At 43.5% G+C, this 22,613-nt stretch overlaps 1 protein-coding gene and 1 long non-coding RNA gene across 7 annotated transcripts in view; one reads left to right on the forward strand and one right to left on the reverse strand.

Annotated features, from left to right (window-relative positions):
- The window catches only part of LOC141275878 (uncharacterized), a 101,771-nt gene extending 88,262 nt beyond the window's left edge, over positions 1-13,509 (forward strand). The window contains exon 3 of the long non-coding RNA XR_012324408.1: positions 13,158-13,509. This is a non-coding gene — a long non-coding RNA (uncharacterized lncRNA). The remainder of the gene's footprint in view (positions 1-13,157) is intronic.
- DIP2B (disco interacting protein 2 homolog B) overlaps positions 1,496-22,613 on the reverse strand; it is a 233,019-nt gene continuing 211,901 nt past the window's right edge. For all 6 annotated transcript variants that reach the window (XM_019934449.3, XM_019934451.3, XM_073788683.1 and 3 more), the window contains 12 exons: positions 21,099-21,220; positions 19,783-19,894; positions 17,360-17,469; positions 16,739-16,869; positions 14,929-15,097; positions 13,945-14,115; positions 12,897-12,958; positions 11,959-12,016; positions 11,120-11,194; positions 9,187-9,364; positions 7,186-7,309; positions 1,496-5,570 (listed from right to left, as the gene is read on the reverse strand). In XM_019934449.3, coding sequence (XP_019790008.1) covers positions 5,318-5,570; positions 7,186-7,309; positions 9,187-9,364; positions 11,120-11,194; positions 11,959-12,016; positions 12,897-12,958; positions 13,945-14,115; positions 14,929-15,097; positions 16,739-16,869; positions 17,360-17,469; positions 19,783-19,894; positions 21,099-21,220 — 1,565 coding nt within the window. In that variant the 3' untranslated portion in view covers positions 1,496-5,317. The remainder of the gene's footprint in view (positions 5,571-7,185; positions 7,310-9,186; positions 9,365-11,119; positions 11,195-11,958; positions 12,017-12,896; positions 12,959-13,944; positions 14,116-14,928; positions 15,098-16,738; positions 16,870-17,359; positions 17,470-19,782; positions 19,895-21,098; positions 21,221-22,613) is intronic.

Consider the following 22,613-nt stretch of genomic DNA (forward strand, 5'->3'; position numbering starts at 1 on the left):
CCTACGGCTCCATCATTGGGCCTTTTCTCACTCTACGTGATCTTTCTTGGCACTATCATCCGTTCCATGGCTTCAACTACCACTTTTAAAAGAATGTCTCCCAAATGTGTATTTCTGGGCCAGAGCTCTCGAGGCAGAGACCTAAATATTTAGCAGCCTGTTGGACCTCCACAGCACCTCAAATGAACGTGACCAACATGGAACACAGCAGCTTCTTTCCCAAATCCATTCCTCCTTTTTCCCTATCTTGGTAAATGACTCCACATCTACCTAACTCCCGACGTCAGAAATCTACAAGTTATTTTGGATTCCTCCTTCCTTATCGATTGACATCTTACTCTCTTCCAAGTTTACATGCATTGTCTCTGGTCTCCATCCTGTCACTGCGTTGGTTAAAGTGCTTTGCTCTATCACTGCAGTTTCTGCAAAGGCCTCTCAACTGATCTCCCTGTCCCAGGTTTTACCTTTCTTTCCCTACCTGCACCAATCCATTTTCTACATGACTACCAGAATAATCTTCTATGTTGCAAATCTGAGCATGTTATTTCCTTGCTATAAACACCTCATTGGCTCTCTTTGGCCTTCTGGATAAAAGTCCAAAATTCTTAGCTTGACACATCAAGGCCCTTAGTGATCTGTCCTTGGCTCAGACCTCCACAGATAGTTATCTTTTACTTTTCTCCCTTTAAACCCTACATCCTAATAATAAATTGCAGTTTCCAGAATATACAACTCTGCCTCCCCACTTGCTGCCTTTATTTGGCTATAGCTCATCCTTCAAGACTCAGTTCAGATGTTACCTCCTCCAGCCCGAATTCCTCATTATCCTCCTTCATCACTGGATTGGGTGCCTATCCTACCTGCTCCCACAGTCCACCTCTACTCGCAACCCTTAATATAGTGTATTGTTTTCCTGTATCTTCTTGAGGGCAGTGACTTGAGTTTCTCTCTCTCTAGCTTCAGTTGTTATCACAGTGACTTGTGCCTAGTGGGTAGGCACTCAATAAATGTGTATTAAGTTAAAGAAAAGTTCTCAGCTGCCTGAATAGCTTGGACTGTAATTCAAGGACCAGTTTCAGTGTCTGAGAATATGCTCAATTTGATAAAAACTCCCATCAAGTTTCTTGAAACCAGGAAATGGGAGAGCAAATGAGATATTACCTTAGAAAAGCTGAAACCCAGTCCAATTACAGATTTTAAAAAATAATAACAACATGTATGATCAATAGTTAAAAACTACCAAATGCTACAGGGGTAGGAGGAAAACTAAGTTATAATTGGTCTGGACAAAAGGCTTATTAGTTTTCAAAATGACTCTCTATTGTTCCTCAATCTGGCCTCCTTTTATAGAACTGATTTGCTATAACTTCGGATCTCTGTGTTCATTTTCCTTAGACCTCTCCAGGTATCTTTGGGTCTTACCATCTGAAGTTAAATTTAAAATTTATTAATTCCAATTTATCAATTCTCCCGATGTGTGAAGCATTAAACATAATCAGGCATCAATATTTATTAACACAAGACAAAGGAAACACATTCAATGAGTTAATAGAACACTGTCCAGCCAGATGTTAAATTTAAAAATGTATATCTAGTCTAATTTCAAATAAATAAAAAAAAACTTTATACATAATTACACAGTACTATAGTTTGAATCTGACACTGGTAAATATCTTGACAAAAAATAAACAAAACAGCATTTAGGACTAAAAAATTATTCTTATATCTTTACACTCTCTTCCTCTGGACAAATAACATGGCCCATCTACATAGACCTAAACCAGAAATGTTGAATGAATGATAAAGAAAAGGCCTATTTTGTATTTGGAGTACTGCAGCTTGCTCCAAATACTCTTGTTTTTACACGAAAGCAGACAACAAAAACAACTCTAAGGCATAGATCATGTTGTAGTTTGAGGGTGAGGTGATAACTCCTCATTGCTTCAGTCTAAAGATTCCTGGATATTCAAGGAAAGTAATTTATTTGGCCAAGATATTGAGCACCATGCCTGGGGCACAGACCTTAACAAAAAAGCCTAAGGCCTCGGGCCCTTTGTTGATTCAACAAAAGCATTAAGCAAGCATTGCCCAGGGACTAAAGTTAAGGAGACACTCCTATGACCAATAGACAGGCAATGGTCCCTAAACAGCCTGAGGCAGCACAACTTCAGGAGGACCTGGTACGGGGAAAGCAGGGGCCCTTTATGAGGCAGGAAGGAAATAAAGAGTGTGGATTCACTGATGCCCATTAGCATGCTGGTCATTCCCAAGGTCTCACTGATGCAGGAGATGGCATTTGTTCTGAGGAAGCCCCTTCCTGATCTACCTTGTTACTTCTGCTGAGAGGCAGAAAGAGTTTCAAAAACTTTCAGATGAATAGATTTCTCTTATCTGAAATGAGGGCTTGCTATTCTTTAGTCCCCCCGCCCCCACCCCCACTCCCCACAGGCATAAAAACCCAGACACAATATGTTCCCAAGTTTTGGCCAGGCTGTTTCTATTAATAATGGCCTTTGGAGCCTCTCTTAAGAGTCAGTTCTACCACAAAGGTTCTACTTAGTGTGGAAAGACTAAGAGCGTTGTGTCACCAAGAGAAAGTTTTCTTACCAAGTCTGCAACAGACTAGGCATCAGATCTGTAGATGATCCCACAAACACCTCTAAACTAATGACTGACTCTCTTTCCCTTCCAGAGGATACTTTACCAGAGTTACTGGTGAAGTTCCCGAAAGACACATCTTAGCATCTTAGTTTTCTTTCCTCCACCAGCTTATTCTGGCTTTGGGGGATAGGCAAAAGATAAATAAAGCAGCCACAAGGCAGAAAGCAAAAAAAATAACAATAAATCAGAGACCTGAGGAACTTCAAAACTAGATAATCAGCCCCTAAATAACTGGGAGTTGGCCATACCATGAGATTAACGGAATATTTTATTTGAAGGAATGAGTATAATCTGCACAGTCCAGTATGGTAGCCAACAGCCATGTGTGGCTACTGAAAACTTGAAATATGGCTAGTCCGAATTGAGATGTGCTTAATACACACTGGATTTCAAAGACATAATATGAAAAAAAGAAAGTAAAATATCTCAATAATTTTTTATATTGATCCCATGTTGAAGTATTTTTCATATATTGTGCTAAATAATATATTAAAATCAATTTCACCTGTTTCTTTTTACTTTTTAAAATGTGGTTACTAGAAATTTTAAAATGACAGATGTGGCTCACAGTATATTTCTAGCAGACACCCTAACTTGTGTAATGAGAATTATGAAAGCAACCCATAGGAGAGACTCTGCCTTATACCTTTTTCTTAGAACTTGTGGATTACGGAGATAGAAGATCCTCAGGGTCCCTTGCTTTGATTAGTGAATCATTAAAAACTGTCTTAAGAAAATTACTTTCCAAATAAGCAGGCTGTTTTCTCTGCTAGTCACTGGATTTCTTACCCCAATGCAAGTGCTTTTTTCCTGTACATCCTAGAACCTCTCCCATCATGTGTAAGTTAACGGCATCCAAAATGTTGAAAAAGAGATCTGGAACTGGAAAATGTCTTGAGGTCTTCCCTCTGCGGAGAACGAGTTGGGAGGAAAAGAGGGTTATGTAAAAGGGAGGCAATAAAGTGGCTTTGAGTCATGAGACTGTGTAAGGGCAGCCCCCCAGGAGTGCTGCCGTGGCGATGGGTCTGGTCTTTGCATTATAAACCTTATTTTCAGGGTAATTACAAGTCTAAAAAATTGTTTAAAAACATATTTAGTTTACATGATGTTACAGTGGGGTAAATAATGTGTATTATTAAAATAGTCTAAATAAATATTTACACAATAGACCAGAGTGGGTCAAAGAGAACCATTCTGATTTAACAAGTTAACTCTGTTCACTTTGAGTTTTTTTTTTTAATTTTAAAAAATATTTCTGTAAGAAAAAAATAATAAAATTCAACTATATTCAAATATGTGAAGTATCAGACCAAAGAAAGGAAACCGAGCCAGAGGCCAAACTCAGTCCCAGGCTCTGTCCGCTTGGCCTGGGCACCACAGTTATTTCAAAAGAGTTTCTTGCATACATCAGACTTCCCCTATTTCAGCATAAGCCTGGCTACTTTGGCAACCCAAATCGGTCAGTTCTGAGACATGCAGTTACGAGGCCTTATGCCTTCGCGTGACTATTGATCCCACTGCCTTCCCAGCCTATTGCTCTTGTTCTTAAAATCCCCGCCCTCGTGAACTGGAAGAACAGAGGATGCTCTTCAGTCCTCAGAAAAGAAAAGCTAGATGTATAACTGCTGACACAGTATACAATGGGCCTGGAAAAGAGGAAATTCTAAATTCTTATGCAGTCATTCTAAACGTGAAAGACGGTTTCAACACTGGGGGCCGGAGTGAGTTATTCCGGTTCCTTAGAACTGGGTGGGATCTAATGAATCTTAGCTTTTCCTAACATGTTGATTTTTCAGCTGAGATTATTCAGTTTGTAGAAACAGGCTGAATTCTTAAAAGCTTAAGCTGATTCTGGGAATGCAAGCTTAAAAAACAAACATAGGCAGCTTCAGTTTATAAAATACACCAGCCAACAGAGACACAGTACAATGTGCAGCAAAACCTGCAAACAATTTGCACTTTTTAGTCACCTATTCAATTACAGTGCATCCAGAGAATACTGAGATTCTCTCAAAGTAGAAATGTTTCTACTTTAGTTGTTACAACTATACAAGCCAATTCTTCAATTTTTAGCTGAATTATGTGTATTCTTATTTACATGTTTAAAACACTGGTCAAAATGTTTTACCATCAAGAATTTTCTATATATAAAGTAATTCTCATATTCAGTGGGTTATCTGATTTGCTATGGGTCAACTGAAAGTAAGCCAAGTAGTTCTGTGTTAACAAAACCCACAGAAGGTCTAACTATGGTAAAATGGCAAAATACAGTACAGAGCGGGGAACTGTGTAACTCAGACTACCCCATCACATGAATTCATTAAACTCCCTTACAAAATTCTAAAACAGCATTAGATAAAAATACAACTATATACAACAGATGAAAAAAATGCAACATGGATGTAATTGCTTTAGTAACGTGCTGCTCACACTACGTCAAAGCTCATGACCAACAGACTGTTAATATTTTTTTCATTTGCTACCACAGAATTCCCCTTTCCTGTGTGTCACGTGATTGCAGAATCCCACAGGATGAGATGAAGGATATAATGTAGCCATCTCAGCTTATTTCACACCATATGAAAGCTTCCTCCTAGTCACGGGTCTTTGGTCCTGTGGTTTTGCAGGATGGCCCCTGCAGTCCCCACAAGGCTGGTTACATGTTATACGCCACATAGATGGGGTCCAGCTGGTCAGCGAGGAAGCTGTCACGGAGGTGCATCCTCTGCTTCTCTCCTCTGGAGTTGATGGGGATAACGCCTGGGTCCACCACAACTACGACGCCCACGATGAGGTAATGCTCCTCCAGGACGACATTTGTCACTAAAGGAACCAGATCTAGGGCCTCCTGTTCAGAGCCACACAGTTCCACAACCACCACGAGCAAGTTGGTCCACGTGAACACGGCACTGAAATTTCAATGACATTCAGTTAACATGTCATCTCTTACAGTGTCTGCCCAAGACTTATCCCCATTTTCCCTGAGAACTGCCTTCTCGTTTGGATCCAACCAGAAGGCTCTCAGCCACGTCTTTAATACATGACCTTGCCCCTATGATCACAGCTGATTAGCTGAGCCATTTAAAATCTCTTGGGAGTTTGGAAGTGGGAATGAAAGTTGTTAGCTGGTCACCTGAACTGAGGACACGTGGACTGAACGTTCTGGGGTAGCAGGTGTGCAGAGAAGTACAGAGAATGGCTCTTCAGGGAGGAGAGAAAGAATGAAGTGGATGCCCACATGGCTCTAGAAAGTGAGAAGACGGTGGTTCCTGATGGCCTTCCCATTCCTTGTTTCTACCTTTCTTGAGATCCAGAGCTGGTCAGAGACTTCTAGGAACCTCTGAGATAACCAGGTATTCTGTCCATGAACTCTCTTTTGCTTAAGTTGTTTTGAAGAGAATTCTTGATATTTGCAACATGAGAGCTTTGACTAAGATTATTATCTATATTATAATACCAAACGGGAAGGGAGTTGGCCTGGCCTCATCTGAACTCAGTGCCCCATACACGCTCTCTCCTATTGTGCTATAAGGTAGAAAGTTGCCTTACATTCAGTGGGGTTTGCTGGGTTAGAAGGTATGACCTGACTTGTGTTTTGCAGTGTTGAACTGCTTTGAAAAACAGATTCAGTCCTTAAGAAAAATGTACACAATATCTGGTAGCATCAAAAGTCAAATGGTTAAAATTAGGGGGTAACCATGGCGCCCAACTTCTCTGCGTTGTTCTTACACCTCATGGGCATTGTTCAGGTCTGTTCAGAGGAGAGACTCTGACAAAAGCAAGACAAAGAAGCATCTGGAAAGCATGAACAAACCATTAAAAGAACTGTGGCTACTTTGCATGAAAAAAAAAAAAAAAACCTGAGAAGGACACACTGACTTAAACATGTATAAAAAGAAACTGGATGGATTCTGTACTGTTAAGAATCCACGATGAAAGCAAATAGGTAAAAACTACAGAGTTCTAATTTTAAGAAATTTTTAGTCAACGTTGAGGTCGGATGATCCTTTGTCAGGGGTAATGTAGGGGGAATTCCCGCACTAAGAGGGAACCTGGACCAGATAATAATAACAGTCCTTTTCATCTGCTTACCATTTGATAGCTTACAAAGCACATTCTCACTGGATCCTCCTGATAATTAGGAAGGAGCAGAGGAGGCATTTTCAGATGAGGAAAGCAGCCTCTTTCCTTGGGAACGCTGGCAGCGCTGGGCCTTCCAGCTGGGTCTTTTGACCTGAAAGTCATGGTTCTTCCCACCACCCTCTACCAACTTTCTAGAGGCGGATGATCAGTTAGGTCCCTTCCAACGGTAAGCGCCTACCACTAAAAAGGACCCAGCCCCACCACGAGTCCACGGAGCCTGTCTTAGCAGACGGCACACTGCCAGACAAGGATCAGTCCGTTTATTTTCTGGCTCCCCTGGAGTTCCACAGCCATAGGTGGTCTGCTACAGATGGCTGACTACAGAGCAACTTTAACTGGTACCGCAGCTGCGGGGGAACCTATGCTGTGCAGGGGATTTACCATTCGGCCATGCTCCTGTGGATCCGAGACACCGAGGTCTCGATGTCGATGGGGTGGTACCGCAGGCCTCGCAGTTCCAGTGTCTCGTCCAGAGCTCCCACCACGTACAAGGCATCGTGACGCTCTGATGGGGAGAGAAAGAGGAACCTGGTTCATCAGACGCACTGAGTGTACTACATCGTTGGAGTTAAGAGCACAGGGTCCAGACTGCCTGCCACGTCACCTGGCGCCACCACTCACCAGCTCCGTAACGTGGAGAATTAACTTAAATCTCTGAGTCCTGCTTCCCCTCTGTGAGACAGGGGTAATAATAAATGGCTGCTGTGAGGATTCAATTCACTTAAGGGAGTTAATATGATGCCTGGTACACTGTAAGTGCTGAAAACATTAGCTATCGTCATTATTATTATTACCACGTGCCAGGAATTGTGCCTAGTGCTGCGGAGACAAAGATGATATAACATGATTCCTGCTCTGAAGATACTTACTGTCTAGTGGGGGAAACACACACACAACAGATGTCCTATGGATGGACATCAGGTGGGATGAGGTCAGCCCAGCGACCCGAGTGTGCACTAGGGCCCCCCCTCCCCGAGCTCAGCTCAAGGGTTCAGAAAGGGAAAAGCTGAAGCCATGCTGAGCTTTTAAGGATAAATAGGAATTAGCCAGATGATGGCTGGGGAGGGGAGGAGGGGAGAGGATTTGAGATGGAAAAGAAGTGAACATATGTCATTGTTCCTAGACATCTTCAAGGACTCCACAGAGACTCTAGTCCTGGTTATTAATAGGCTTGTAATCCAGCAGGACGTTGCAGAAATCTTTTTTTAAAGATTTTATGCACACACTGCATACACAAGGCTACATGGTTTATGTCTATATAGATACTGAAAAGAAGAAGAGAGATGATTTAGCTAGGTCTACAGAATGTTGTATTTTCAGGAAAAGGAAGATTTCTGAAAAATTTAGCAAAACAAACTGCTAGGAGCTGTTGGAGAGAGAAGGATGAGGAAGGCCAGCAGAGTCCCATCATACAAGAGCTGAAGACTGTAGTAACAAAAACAACGGAAAGAGTAGCTAATGACTCGAGTGTTTTCTGGGTGCCAGTCACTGTCCCAGGCACCTGAAGGCATTATGTCATTTAATCTCACATCATTTCCACAAGGCAGGAAATGTTATCACTCCCATTTTCCAGGTAGGAAACTGAGAGGTTGAGTGAGTGCTCAAGGTCATACAGCAAATGACAGAGGTAGGCTTCCAAACCAAGGCACCTGGCTAGGCATGCTTCCCTCACCACCAGTATGTTATTCTACTTCCCTGTGAAATATGGAGACACTCTGGAGCTGGTCAGTGGGGAACACATGCAAGGGGCGAAGGAGAAGTGACTTGGCTCAGTTCCAGCTGCTCAAGTCCAGTGAGTGATCTGTGTCAGTTCTGGGTGTGGATGATGCAATTGGTGCTGGGTATTTTAAAATGGCCATTCATGCCGTCAGGAAGGTTGAAGTCACGGCTTCACTGTGGCTGCCCAGTGGGCAGAGGATGGCTGGGGGCTGCTTACACGAGAGCCCTGCCAAGCAGGCTCGTGTCCAACATGAGCCGCTGAAGGGACAGAGGGCTTCGGCAGGCTGGCTCCTCTGCACTGCCTCCCACTCGCAAGGCTTAGGAGCAAGGGACTAAAGGTGGAATACCTGTCCCAGGAGCTTGCTGAGGGCCGAGTCCTGCCAGAGGCATCTACCCATCACCAGGCACATCTCTATGACTGCCTGGCCGAGCCAACCCACAGGTCAGGGATGCTGACACGGGGCCCCAGTGCTTATTCCCTGGGTCCTCTTTGAGGGCAAAGTCTTACTTCAAATGAATACAAGTTCGTGTATGGGTTCAAGAGTCGGAGAAGGGAATAATTCAACACACACACTCCACATCCAAAGGCAGGCTGCGGAAGGCCAGCCCGTGCTAGGGGCTGCAAAGCGCAGCAGGACGGGGGTGAGGAACTGCTGAAGATACCTCCGGTGGCTGCTGTGAGCTCGGTCCGGCGGACAAAACCCAGGTATCCTGTTCGAGCCCACAGGGTCTGAGCAGGATCCCCAAAGCTGAGGCGGGTGTTGAAATGGTCAGCTTGAAGAGTCTCACTGTCATAGATGGTGTAATAGCCACTGGCTGTATGGGGACTGTTCACCCAAATCTACAACAAGAAAAAGCACTGGTCACATTTCGCCAGAATCAATTCAGTTCTCTGGGACAGATGATTTTGGCTTAATTTAATTAATTTTGGCTGCACTGGGTCTTAGTTGTGGGATCTTTTAGTGGCGGCATGCGGACTCTTAGTTGGGATGGGATCTTAGTTACAGCATGTGGGATCCCTGACGAGGGATCGAACCTGGGCCCCCTGCATAGGGAGCACGGAGTCTTACCCACTGGACCACCAGGGAAGTCCCTATTTTGGTTTTTTAACCTCATTTTTATAGTAACAACACAGCTGCAACAATAAAGGCAGCTGTCAGTTATCAAGTGTTTACCATGTGCTGAACAGTATTATATGCCTTACCTCCATCAATCCTGACATATATGACATGACAATACAGTTTGTACTACTGTTATTCCCATTTTACAGATGAAAAAAAAAAGGAGTTAAGTAACTTGCCTAAGATGCAGAAACAAGGAAACCTACACCCAAGCCTGGGTGGCCACAGAGGCCGTGCTCTTAACCTTGAGGCTACATTGCCTCCCTGGCTCATTTCTTTCTTTCTTTCTTTCTTGTTTTAAAAAATAAATTTATTTATTTATTTATCCTTGGCTGCGTTGGGTCTTCGTTGCCACGCACGGGCTTTCTCTAGTTGCAGCGAGCAGGTGCTACTCTTCGTTGCGGTGCACGGGCTTCTCATTGCTGTGGCTTTTCTTGTTGAGGAGCATGGGCTCTAGGTGCACGTGCTTCAGTAGTTGTGGCACGTGGGCTCAGCAGTTGTGGCTCACGGGCTCTAGAGCACAGGCTCAGTAGTTGTGGCATATGGGCGCAGTTGCTCCGCGGCATGTGGGATCTTCCCGGACCAGGGCTTGAACCCATGTTCCCTACATTGGCAGGCGGATTCTTAACCACTGAGCCACCAGGGAAGCCCTCCCTGGCTCATTTCTCAGCCTCTTTCAGAGTCTCACAAATGCATCAAGGGATCATTTCTATGCTCTGAAACTAAGTTACGAAGACCGCGGGAAAATACTACAGGCTATTTGAATTTACAATGTAAACACAGCAATAGCCGACGATGGTAACAAAACTAGTATTCACTGTGTGACAGGCACTGTTCCAAATATATGACAGATACAGGTATTAATGCATTTAACTGTCACACAATCCTACTAGGTGGGTGCCATTATTACTTATGGTTGAGGAAACTGAGGACAGAGACGTTAAGTAACTTGCCCAATCACAAGAAGCTGGTAACTGGCAGAGCCCGGGTCATCTGCCTCGTGCACCCACAACATTGCTCCCAGTGAGCTATGAGATGAGATATCAGTGTCTCTCAGGGATTTGGGGGAAGAAAAATTAAGTCTTAAATATTTTTATACTAATACAAAAATGGATATATTTTGGAATAAAATATAAAATTTGTTTAAATTTTAAAAATTTAAAATTTGTGGCTCCTTTTAGTTCCACTCCTTAATAGGTGGGAACAGGTGGGATTTGCCCATTTTCCTTTTCAGTTAAGGGTATGTCAGTGGACCAATCTGGGACTAGTTCTAGTTTCGGTGCCTAAATCTTCACTCCATCTTGGTCTCAATTTCCCCTCTGTCCATGTCAGTTTTGAGCCTCACACAGAAAGATGAAAACTTTCAAAAATTCACCATGAGGGAAAAGCTATATCCACAGTTTCCTGACTTCTAAAATATGAACCCTAAAGTCTCACTGCTGACTCTTCAGAGTAAAGGGGAATATTATACATACCTCTCCCAGGTGAGAGTCTCCAACAGGGCCTTTGGTCTCTGGATTAACAATAACTACTTTCACTCCAGGTAAAATCTAAGAATCAAAGAGAAAACACAAAGACGGGGTTCAATTAAATCTAATGACCTCTAGGAAATGCAGTTCCCCGCCCCCATCTCTTTAGTGAGGTGAGGGAGTGTACAAAGGCAGGAGTGGAGATGGTGCTCACGGGATCGTGCTCAGTGGAGACAGAGGTATAACAAGATTCAACCTCAAAAATAAACCAGGGGGCTTCCCTGGTGGCGCAGTGGTTGAGTCCGCCTGCCGATGCAGGGGACACAGGTTCGTGCCCCGGTCCGGGAAGATTCCACATGCCGCGGAGCGGCTGGGCCCGTGAGCCACGGCCGCCGGGCCTGGGCGTCCGGAGCCTGTGCTCCGCAACGGGAGAGGCCACAACAGTGAGAGGCCCGCGTACCGCAAAAAAAAAATAAAAAATAAATAAAAAATAAACCGGGGGAACTTCCCTGGTGGCGCAGTGGTTAAGAATCCACCTGCCAATGTAGGGGACACGGGTTTGAGCCCTGGTCCGGGAAGATCCCATGTGCCATGCCTCAGGGCAACTAAGCCCATGCACCACAACTACTGAGCCTGCACTCTAGAGCCCATGCCAGAATTACTGAAGCCCACACAATGGAATGAAGAGTAGCCCCCGCTCGCCACAACTAGAAAAAGCCTGCGTGCAGCAACGAAAACCCAACACAGCCAAACAAACAAACAAACAAAAAAACACCCCACAGAAAACAAAAACTAACTACTTCTACACACAGACCACCTTCCCAACGGTTAACAGAACAAATTACCTTTCCAGACTCTGAGAGGAGCAAACTCTGGGGGGCACCCCGTTCCACAAGACGAACCCTGCAGAAAAACAATATTTACAACATAAGAGCCTTAAAAAAAAAAAATGACTGCACCGCATCTACCACAGTTATTTACACTGCCTCCCCAAACCTCTAATCTATCTCTCCTCACATCAGAGCAGAGTTTCTCAAACTCAGCATTACTGACATTTTGAGTCAGATATTTTGTTATAATTCTTTGTGAGACACTATCCTGTGCACTGTAGGATGTTTAGCAACATCCCAGGCCTCTACCCACTAGATGTCAGTAGCATCCCCTTGTTGTGACAATACATATGTCTCCAGACACGGTCAAATGTCCTTTGGAGGACAAACTCTCCCCAGGCTGAAAATCACAGCACCAGAGACGCTCTGCCTGTGCAGCCAGGGTCACTGCCACGGGCCACACTGTGAACACAGCCCAAGTCAGTGGGACTCAGGAAAAGGTCCCAGAGCCCTCCGCCAGGAGCTCCCCTTGGCGTATAGCTACGATTCACCTGTGAGCTGCTGAGGAGGAAGGCTTTTATTCCTGGGGCTCAGATAAAGTGTTGTTTCAAAAACCCTACTCTGCCTCATTTATTCTGTCTGTCTCAGTTATTTTTAAACTTCCAGAGCAAAGAGTCTATCCATTTTAGTGTAATTTATGTCAAATGTTACAAAATACCAGTGTTACATTTTAATATTAAAGAACAGTGCAGCAACTGTGAGAATTAAAGCTTTCTTCTTATAAATGAAAACCTTATTAGGTATTAATAATGAAAATGAATTTCTTCCCTTCTCCCATGCCCCCGGAAGACACCAACAGAAGGAAGGAGTGGGGAGAGCTGACTTTCTCGAGGCTCAGAACTTTTCATGCTTAGGAACGCTAACAGAAAGTAAGCATAACCAATCTACTGTACCTGTCATGTCTTAATGATTTCAGATCTACATACACAGTAGTTGGATCAGGCCCTGAGGTTCCCTAAAGAAAAATAAATGTATTGTTTATTTTAAATTAACTGAATGGTATTTCCATATTTTACATTTTCAAATCAAGAAATAGATAATTTAGTCACATACATGAAAAATCCAAACTCTATTTTGAACGATGAGGCAGGGCTATAACGAAAGAGACTCCTGGCCCCGCTTTCTTCTCATCTTTCTTTCCTTTCCTCCCCCAGGAGAGTAGAGTAGGCTGGGGGCCGAAGCAGCACTGAAAGGTTACCAGGCCGAGGAGGGTCCTCACCCCTGGACTCAAGGCAGGGACGAGACAGACCAGCATGCATGGGACTCTCAAAACCAGCACTGGCCCCAGCTGGCAGCAAGGGGCCCACAACGGGCTCCAAAGTTCAAGCGTCATGATGCTGCTCCAAAGTCATCCGACACAGACACAGAGGACCTGAAAGTATCCACCCATTTACGCCACCTTCTGTGACTCTCACTCTTGTCCATGTCTGTATTTGCCTTACGAGCTTCCAAGCTACATAAAATCAGACTCAGTTCTTTTCTGTTATTTCAGCCTCTTTTCTGTTATTTACCCACCAAGATAACATGGCAAAATTGCCATCTGGCTGCAGAAAAGAATGCAGGCTTATTTGTACTTCTTTTGCAAAAAAAAAAAAAAGGCGTAAAAGATGGAGGAGACAGAAAACAAAGGGTAACATATAAATAAAATTCAAATAGGACTCAGAAATCTTCTCGACTCATCGTCCTGGACCATAAAACCACTACTTAGAGTAAACGTTTACATTAGAGCTTAATTGCCGGGCACAGCTCCAAGTGCTTGGCACCTAGAAACTCAGTGGTTCTACAGAACGACCCTGTGAAGGACGATGCTACCATGTTCATTCTACAGATGGACAAAATAAGGTACAGTGAAGTCCAAAGAAAAAGCCCAGAGGCCTACAGCAACTAAGTGGCAGCCTGTGCTCTGAGCCCCCCACACAAGCAAGATTTCATGATAGTCACCTGCAAACATATCGCTACATTGACTCTTGATCCAAAAGTGGTGCTGACAGCCCGAGGGGACAGACCGATGTCCTTGAAAAGCTTGGAGAAGGACTGCTGGAGAGTAATGCGGGGCCGCTCCTCAGCCACCACCACACACGTCCGGATGCAGGAGAGGTTGATTCCCCTGGTCTGTAAGACACCACGCACAGGAGCCGAGGTCAGCAGAATCACAGGAGTGCTGAACAAGCAGGGCCACTGCTCTATCTCTATGGTCAGGAAAAGCCAAGGAACTATGTTTTCTCACCTCAGACACCCAGAGAAAACATATGCCTTTTCAGAAAATGCCAAGGAATTCCACTAAAGTCATTACCCACAGGTCAATATGCTCATTCTCTATTTCTTTCCTCTTTCACCTAAAAATCTTAGGTTTTCAGCAATATATTTTTAATCCCTCTTTATTTCTGTACCTTACATTTCTCTCTATTTCAAATGCAGAGACGGGACTGAGAGAAAAACAAATTTAGCAACATAGATATCTAACCTTTTATCTCTTTTTTTCATTCTTAAGGTCACATTTCTCTACTAAAGAAAATTCAGTGTTTTTTGACTCTCACATGCCAGTTAGACATATGATCGTGGGATACACTCATGAATGAGCGACCTTATCTCTGGGGCAGTCGCCAATCTCTGAGATTCTCAGGCTGCAAATTCTATTGGGAAAAATCCTCTTGGAGGTCACAGTTTCTGTTCATCTTCACATAAAGTCATTTCTGTTCAGCCTCCTCACCAGTTTTACCTTCTTCTCCACAATGTAAGAATCAGATTAAACTCTGAAAGAGTGCATTAAATTAGAAACTGAAAGAGATAAACTTCCTGAGGTTTACAAACACCTGTTTGCCTAGAAAAAAAGCAGGCAGATATGTCTGGCCAGCCCAAGGTGGGGTATCATCACGCCTGGCCCATTTCTCTCAGGACTGTCTCCTGGTTACAGCTGCTTCTTACCTTCAGCACCTCCACTTGGTTTCCAAGCCCCTTGGTGCAGAGCTCCATTACTGAATAGGAGCAGAAAGTGTCTCTTATTTTGTACTGGTTGACCGTGGAGAGCCAGAGGAAAAGGTTGTTTTCCAACTCCATAGGAGGAATTAAGATGGACTGGTGACCTGAATAGACACTGCAATGAAAAAAGGCAAGAGCTGACATTATCAATTCATCCTAGAACACCATCAATTCAGCAAATATTTACTGAGCATGAAGGACAGGGTTGGGTCATATTAGATATAAAGGTCTAAGAATCAGCCTTGTTCCTATGCAACTCACAAGATACAATAACTACAGAATAAAGCAGACTGTGGAAGGTGGTAACTGAGATGTGAATAAAGGCCATCAGGATCACAGAATGACGAGCAAGTCATTCAAACTGGGAACACAAGGGGCGGCAGGTGTTTCACTGAGTCGGCGACAGTTGAGCTCGGGCTTGAAGAATGAGTAGGAATTTGACAGTGGCTGGAAAAATGGGGAAGCTGGTGAGGGCATTCCAGGCAGAGGGAAGAGCATATGCAAAGGCACGGCAATATAAAATTACATGGTGTGTGTGAGGTTGTCAGAAATAGGATTCCAGAGTGAAATACTAAAGCATAGAATGCCTGGGGAGTTGTGAGAACTGAAGCCAGAAGGGTCAGGGCCAAACTGTGAAATCACTGATCTATTATTATATCAAGGAGTTTAGAATTTACCCAGCAGGCTGTCACTATAGCTTGAAGTTGGGGTAAAGCTAGTTACACGGAGCGGGTATTGGAGACACGAGTCACTGAAGGCTGAGAGACAGTTAGGAGAGGCTGCAATAATCCAGGTGAGAGAGGATGAGAGCTTGAACCCTGACAGTGCACCCAGGATAAAAAGGAAGGAATCCTGTATTGTAAAAAGGAAAGAGTCCTGTATTGTATGTACAACCTCCAGCCGTGAATCCTCAACTTCCTAAACCTTGAATATAGACCAGAATAACTAGGAGCCCAGGAATCCTGTATTAAAAAAAAAAATACTGGAATTGTGGTTTCCACCTCTGGAGATCTAGGTTAGTATGTCTAGGGAAGCCCCATTAATTTTTTTTTTCATAGACCCCTAGGTGATTCTTATGTAGAGATAGGTTTAAGAATAATGGAGCCAAAGGATCTGACATTTAATTGGAAGTATGACATAAAGATATAGAGTTGAAGATAAAGCCCAAGTTCCTAGTGTGGGCCCCTAACCTAGGTGGATGAGCCCATCCTAAGAAGAATGGGGACACAGAAGGAAGATGTTGAATTGAGGCATCTGTGAAGCATTCATGAAGATGCCCATCAAGGAGGTGAAAATGCAGGCTGAGATGAGGTCCTCTGGGAGGAGAGTAGAAGGAGTTGGGATCTGCTATCCCACAAGGAACAATGTGGCCAATGTGCTACTTTCCAGCCACATGCTGTCACCCATCTCATTACATTCCTTCCTGCCAAGCCTAGGGGGTGCATTCTGGCTGACACAGTATGACATTTCGCCCAAGTGTCATCCTTCTACTTGGCTCTGCTTCTAAAATGAGGATGACAGGATGGAGCACAGAAGAGGCAGTAAGATCACTGCCCTTTTGTCTGAGGCATAAAACTAATAGAGGGAATACAAACAAACCAGACAAATGTCGAAGATACATTAGATGCACAAATTCTGGAAAGCATCAGCATTTTATTGAAACTCTACCAAATTAAGGGAGCAAACGGAAGGATGAGATGCTCACAGCCCCAAAGATATTCCCATGCATTCTGTTTCTTTGCTTTTCCATGCCTACCTGCAGAGACACCAGAGTGCAAAGCCAAGTCCACAGTAAGGGTCAAGGCAGATGGCGATCTGCCGAGAGGAATACAACTCGCACTGGAGCTTGATGGCTCTACAGAGAGCATTGACCGCAGAGTGGGACATCTGGAAGGTAAGGAACATGGAACAGGATGGAACTGGCATCCCACAGGCAGAAAAGCAGCTCTAATGAGAGTTTTGAGAAGCTTACATTCCCTCCAGCTCCTCAAAATGATGTATATTTTTCATTGCTTCAAAAAGCCTAACCGAAGTCTAACTGAAGGGTAAGTCTATCTGTTAACTTCTCAATACTGAGTTTTATGAAATACGAATCTATGACTTCGTACTGGCTTGAACTAACTCGTGTTATCTGTTGGCTTCTATGCTAGGTTCAGAACACTTCATAACACAAATTCCTTGGGATAACTTATTCCGGAAGAGCCAATGCTTTTATTTAAATATAGCAGTGGCCCTTGATCCTCTGCCTCCTGGTCTCTGGTACGACCAGCTGGCCTCTCCATCTGAAGTCCCTGGGGCAGTGGTCATCTCTATTTTTTGCAGCCCTGGCACTTTACCAGCATCCAGTGAGAGAGTAAATATATCCCGACTACTCTACCTTCACTCCCGTAAGCATGCCAGTTGTGGAGACACTAAAATCAAGGTACGCCAGCATCTCAGGAGTGGGTGGTTTGTACAGCTGAGGTAACCTTTTCCTGGGTAGATCATCTGCAAGGAAAAGAAAAAACCCGATGTCAATCAGACATGTTGACAACAAGATCCTACTGTATAGCACAGGGAACTATATTCAATATCCTCCGGTAAACCATAATGGAAAAGAATGTGAAAAAGAATATATATATATGTATAACTGAGTCACTGCGCTGTACAGCAGAGATTAAACACAACATTGTAAATCAACTACACTTCAGTAACATTAAAAAAAAATCAGACACGTTGGAACTCGCAAATCATTGCTCTTCCACCAGTCTTCTGTGGCTTTGCTATGGCCACACTTAGCTTCTGGGATTTGCTAAAGCTGAGGCTTCTCGTATTTAACCAACCGGCTCACATATGTCACTCCTAGAGGAGGGCTGGGGTTGAGGGCACCAATAGACAATATAAGCAAGGAAACTACATCAGGCAGATGTATTTACTAGACGATTAGAGAGGGGTAATATACCATAGGAGCTGAAAGCACAGGCTAAAGAAGCAGACTGCCAGTGCTCAAATCCCAGCTCTGCCATCTCTCAGTGATGTCGTCTTGATGTTATTTAACCTCTTTGTGTCTGTTTCCTTATCTCTAAAGTGGTAATAATACCTGCCCTCCCAGAACTGTTAGGAAGTTAATTCATATAAAGCACTTTAAGACAACTCAAGAAGCTTTACTTGTTGTTATGCTGGTTTCAAGTTAAAGTTCATTATTTACAGTTTAGTACACGTCACAGTAACCATGGACTGCTTTAAAAGTTGGACAGTTTTTCTCCAAGGTAACATGACTGATTTTAAGAATGATAATCTAGAATTGGGAATTATTTTCCTTTGCTCTTTTATGATAACCTCTCCCTTCCCTCCAAATTTGCTTTATAAGTATGTCATATCCAAAGATATCAAGGATGTCTCTGGCCCCAGCCATGCCTCCTCAATGGCTTCTTTGGCTTTCCAGATCAAGAAACGATTCTGACTCTGACTTTTCAATCTCTGTATCATTGGGCACTCATCTCTGGTCAAACCAAAGACTTTCTCTATCACCTTCAACCCACCTCTGTGTAGGGAAGGGCCACTCAAGTACCTAAAGAAACCTTTCTGTTGTCTGCATCACAGACCACATTCCAGGTCTTCCTGAAACATGACTGAGTCCAGGAACCACAGTAGATCTATCTACATCATTAACACCAACACAATCCACTTGTGTTACATATTATAAATGACTTTGTCTATATCCTTAAGTAACATGTAAAAAAATATAGCTCAGCATCTGGACGCAATAACCATAAATAGATGTCATCCCTGCATTTAAATCCACATAAATGTCCCTGAAGTGGACACTACGTGATACTTACTGAAAACTGGTGGGGAGGAGATAATAATTAAGGGGCTGGGAGGGGAGCCAAACTGACTGGGTTTGAATTTCAGTTCTGCTACTTACGTAACCTCCCTGTGCCTCAGTCTTCTTATCTGTAAAATGAGGCTAAAACTGGCACCTATCTAATAGGGTTGTCGAAGGAGGAAATTAGGTAACACATGTTACATGACTGCCACATGGTAAGGGCTCAATAAAAAGTTAGATGTTGTTATTACTGTGATTGTATGCTGGTGCTTTACATTATGTCATTTAATCTTCATGACCCCATGAAGTAGTTACGAGTAACAGAGGATGAGGATTTACACCTGTCTGCCCAACTCCAAAACCCACACTCTCCCCTCCACCACCATCTCCAGCTATCCCAAAGTCTTACCCCCTTCTTTCGTATGAACACCATCTAAAATTCATACACTTTATGGTTTTCAAAGTATTTTCATATTATGTTGCATTTGATATTCTCAATAAATATGTGAGTCGGGCCAGGGTAGGTAGTGTTTTAGGAAAGGGTCATCTCAGACAAGGTTATACAGAACATAAGGACTGAAGCTTGAACCAGAACCAGGTCTTCTGACTCCTAGTGCAATGCTGTTCCAACTCTATCACATCTGGAAGTCAAGGGTCAGATCCTCCCCATACTTTATGTAGCCCAACATGTCTACGGTCACATCTGGCATAAACACCTAACCACCGTTTGACGATGCCAAGAGTAACAGCAAGTCACGTTTTGTCGCCAGAGTTCTGGCACACTGTGATCTGCTTCTCTGGATCTGGATGTTGCAGTATCCAGTCCTTTGGTAACTCAAGCTGAGTGGATATTAAGTTTTGCCTCTGTCTTAGCAGGTGGAATGGGCTGCAACGGAAGAGCTGTGTAAACACCTTTGGTATGAGAACCTAGGAAATCTCGGGGAGTGAATGTTCTTGCCCCCTCAGTGCCTCTGGAGAAATCTCCCTTTCACCTGTGTCAATGATAGTTGGCCAGGTTTTCACATCCACAGCTGCTGCTGCCTCTCGGGACCTCAGTAACCTCATTAGGGTCTGTGTGGTGAGAATGCAGGCTGCTTTGCTGACCTAGAAACAAATGGACAAAAATAAGCACCATGAGGCTTAGCCCCGTGTAGCACCATGGGCTCTGGCTGCTGCTAAAAGCAACTCGCACATCATACTGGGACAGGGCAGTACCAGCTTTTCAAAGAATACACACAGGACAATGGAGGTCAGTGTTCCCCTTACATTTGTCCTGAAAAATGCGTAACACTGAATTAGAATGATGGACTTGTTCATAACACAAGTTACTGTTTACAACAGTGATTCTCAAATATTCCATGGTTATAACCTCAGTATGGATCCCCAGATCTCTTGATTTCATGAAGACCATAATAAAATAGAAACATGGACTTCGTAGTACTCAGGGAATGAGAGGTGTTGGAGGATCATCTCTGAAGGAGGTAGTGTTTGCAACAGTCCAGGGAATATGGTGAAACACACCGGACCTAGAACATACCCTGGACTTGAGGGACTCTGTGCACTCAGAGGAACGAGCTCTCCCACACACCCGCACGTGGAAACGCATGGGGACCAACTTCCCTCACCCCGCAAACTGTGTCAGTGGAAGGAAACTCCCCTCCCTGCTGCTCCAGCCTACTTTGCAGAATATAACCAGGGCATTTTGCCAAACTGAACTTTGTAGTAAAATCATCTGTGGCAAATGCACCTTTTATACTGCAGGCTCCAGTTGGGGATGGAGCAGCAGTTCTTAGAGAAACAAATGTGACATAAATTGGAACTTTGTAACTCTCTGCTTTAAAGTACATTAGGATATGATTAGAATAAGATTTATCTTACTTTCCTACTATAGTATACTTTAATACTATACCAAGCGAATTTATAAGACTAACCCCCCAAAAAGTGACCTGACATGGGGAGAATTCAGTTTGGCATTTAAAATTACCTTGGTTACTGTGCAGAAAAAATATTAGGACTTTTTTAAGAAGAGGGAAAAAAATAAGTTTCATGGAGAAATACTAATGACAGCTTCACTTCCTTAATGTTCATGATAAAAACACAATCCTGTATCTCACCAAAAACTGCTTTCCCCACATTCCTTCACTGGAAAATGCTGGTCACTTTGATCAGATAAAGGAAAAGGAGGTAGTTTGCAGGAGACAGATTCGACTTCCTGACTCAATTAGACTGGAAAATGAGTAAGGATGCTTAGCTGTCTGACTCTGGGTTTTATGAGATGAGGACAAGGCAAGTTATACCCGGCACTTACATCAACAATCATGCGGACGGTGGGCAATGTGGCTGTGAGGTTCTGAGCATGAGGAGGTCGGACGGTCACAGGTATGCACCCGGCATACAGGGAGCCGTAGAACGCAGCGATTAACTCGATGCCTGCAAGACAGAGCCACTTAGCTGCCTGGTTTGTCACCGAGAAAGCAAAAGCCAGAGCTTCCAAAACCAATTTATTTATTTATTCCAAAACTAGTTTATTAAATCATGTGCCAGATGGGTTCACTAGACCGTAATTTAACAGAGACATTATCGGAAGAAATTTTTTAAATTTAGAAGAAACAGAAGGTAAAGAAGGATGCATATAAAACAACTTAAAAAAAATATAGAGAAGCCAAGAATAAATAACGAGAAAGGAGCTCAGAAGTAAGCTCTTGAAAGATACCTGACGAAGGTATTTTGACATCATTACTTGATATTACCTAGGAGAAATAACTGCAAAAATTAGGGCTGCTCCACTTGGAAGATAAAAGAATGGGAAAAGGAGAGATGAGGAATACTTGAGCTTTCTTTCACTCTTTAGAAGGCCGCTATGTGAACAGCAATTGGACCCCCAAGATGTCACTCCCCCAGTGGGTGCAGGTTTTAGGGAGGCAAGGCCTCACTTCATACGAAGCCTCTGCAATATCAGGACTCGAAGGGTGGCCTCCTTGGGAAGTGCTGTGGTCCATTACCATGATTAATTGGTAGATGGAAGACAATCTCCCAGGAACAAGGAGGAATTCCTTTAGCAGATGACCTTCTAAGAAATCTTAGTATCAATGTAAATAAAAAAGCAAAGTGAGAATCACAGTAAAATGAGGTAAAAGGGATAAAAGACCACAGAAGGCTGGATTTATGAGTTAGGTGGCCGAAGACTAAAGAAAGGGACAACTGAAATATTTCACCTAAAATTTTTAATATTTATACCAAACTCATCAAGTAATTCTGAGTCCCTCTTTTCTTTAATTTTATTTTTGGCTGCACTGGGTCTTCGTTGCTGCGCGTGGGCTTTCTCTAGTTGTGGCAAGTGGGGGCTACTCTTCGTAGTGGTGCACGGGTTCTAGGCATGCGGGTTTCAGTAGTTGTGGCACTAGGGCTCAGTAGCTGTGGTGCATGGGCTTAGTTGCTCCACGGCATGTGGGATCTTCCCGGACCAGGGATTGAACCCATGTCCCTTGCACTGGCAGGCGGATTCCCATCCACTGCACCACCAGGGAAGTCCCTGAGTCCCTCTTGATGTAAAGAGGTTGTTGAATTAGAGCGTGGAAGATGAATGCAGTAATAATCGAGGGACAGTAAGCACGAATTACGATGTGGAGAATGTGAAGTCAGAGTTCACACACAACATGCTTTTGAAAACTGGGTGAAAGAGTCCTGTTCCTGAGCACTCCTAGAAATAAGGGTCTCTTTTGAGTGTTTCCAAAAGTCAAGAAGTTGTCATTCACTCATTCAATATTTACCATAGTGCCAGGCACTGAGCTAGACAGTGCCTGGAAGTACAAGAGTATTATAC

This window comes from Tursiops truncatus, chromosome 11, assembly GCF_011762595.2.
Source record: "Tursiops truncatus isolate mTurTru1 chromosome 11, mTurTru1.mat.Y, whole genome shotgun sequence".
Taxonomy (NCBI): Eukaryota; Metazoa; Chordata; class Mammalia; order Artiodactyla; family Delphinidae; genus Tursiops; species Tursiops truncatus.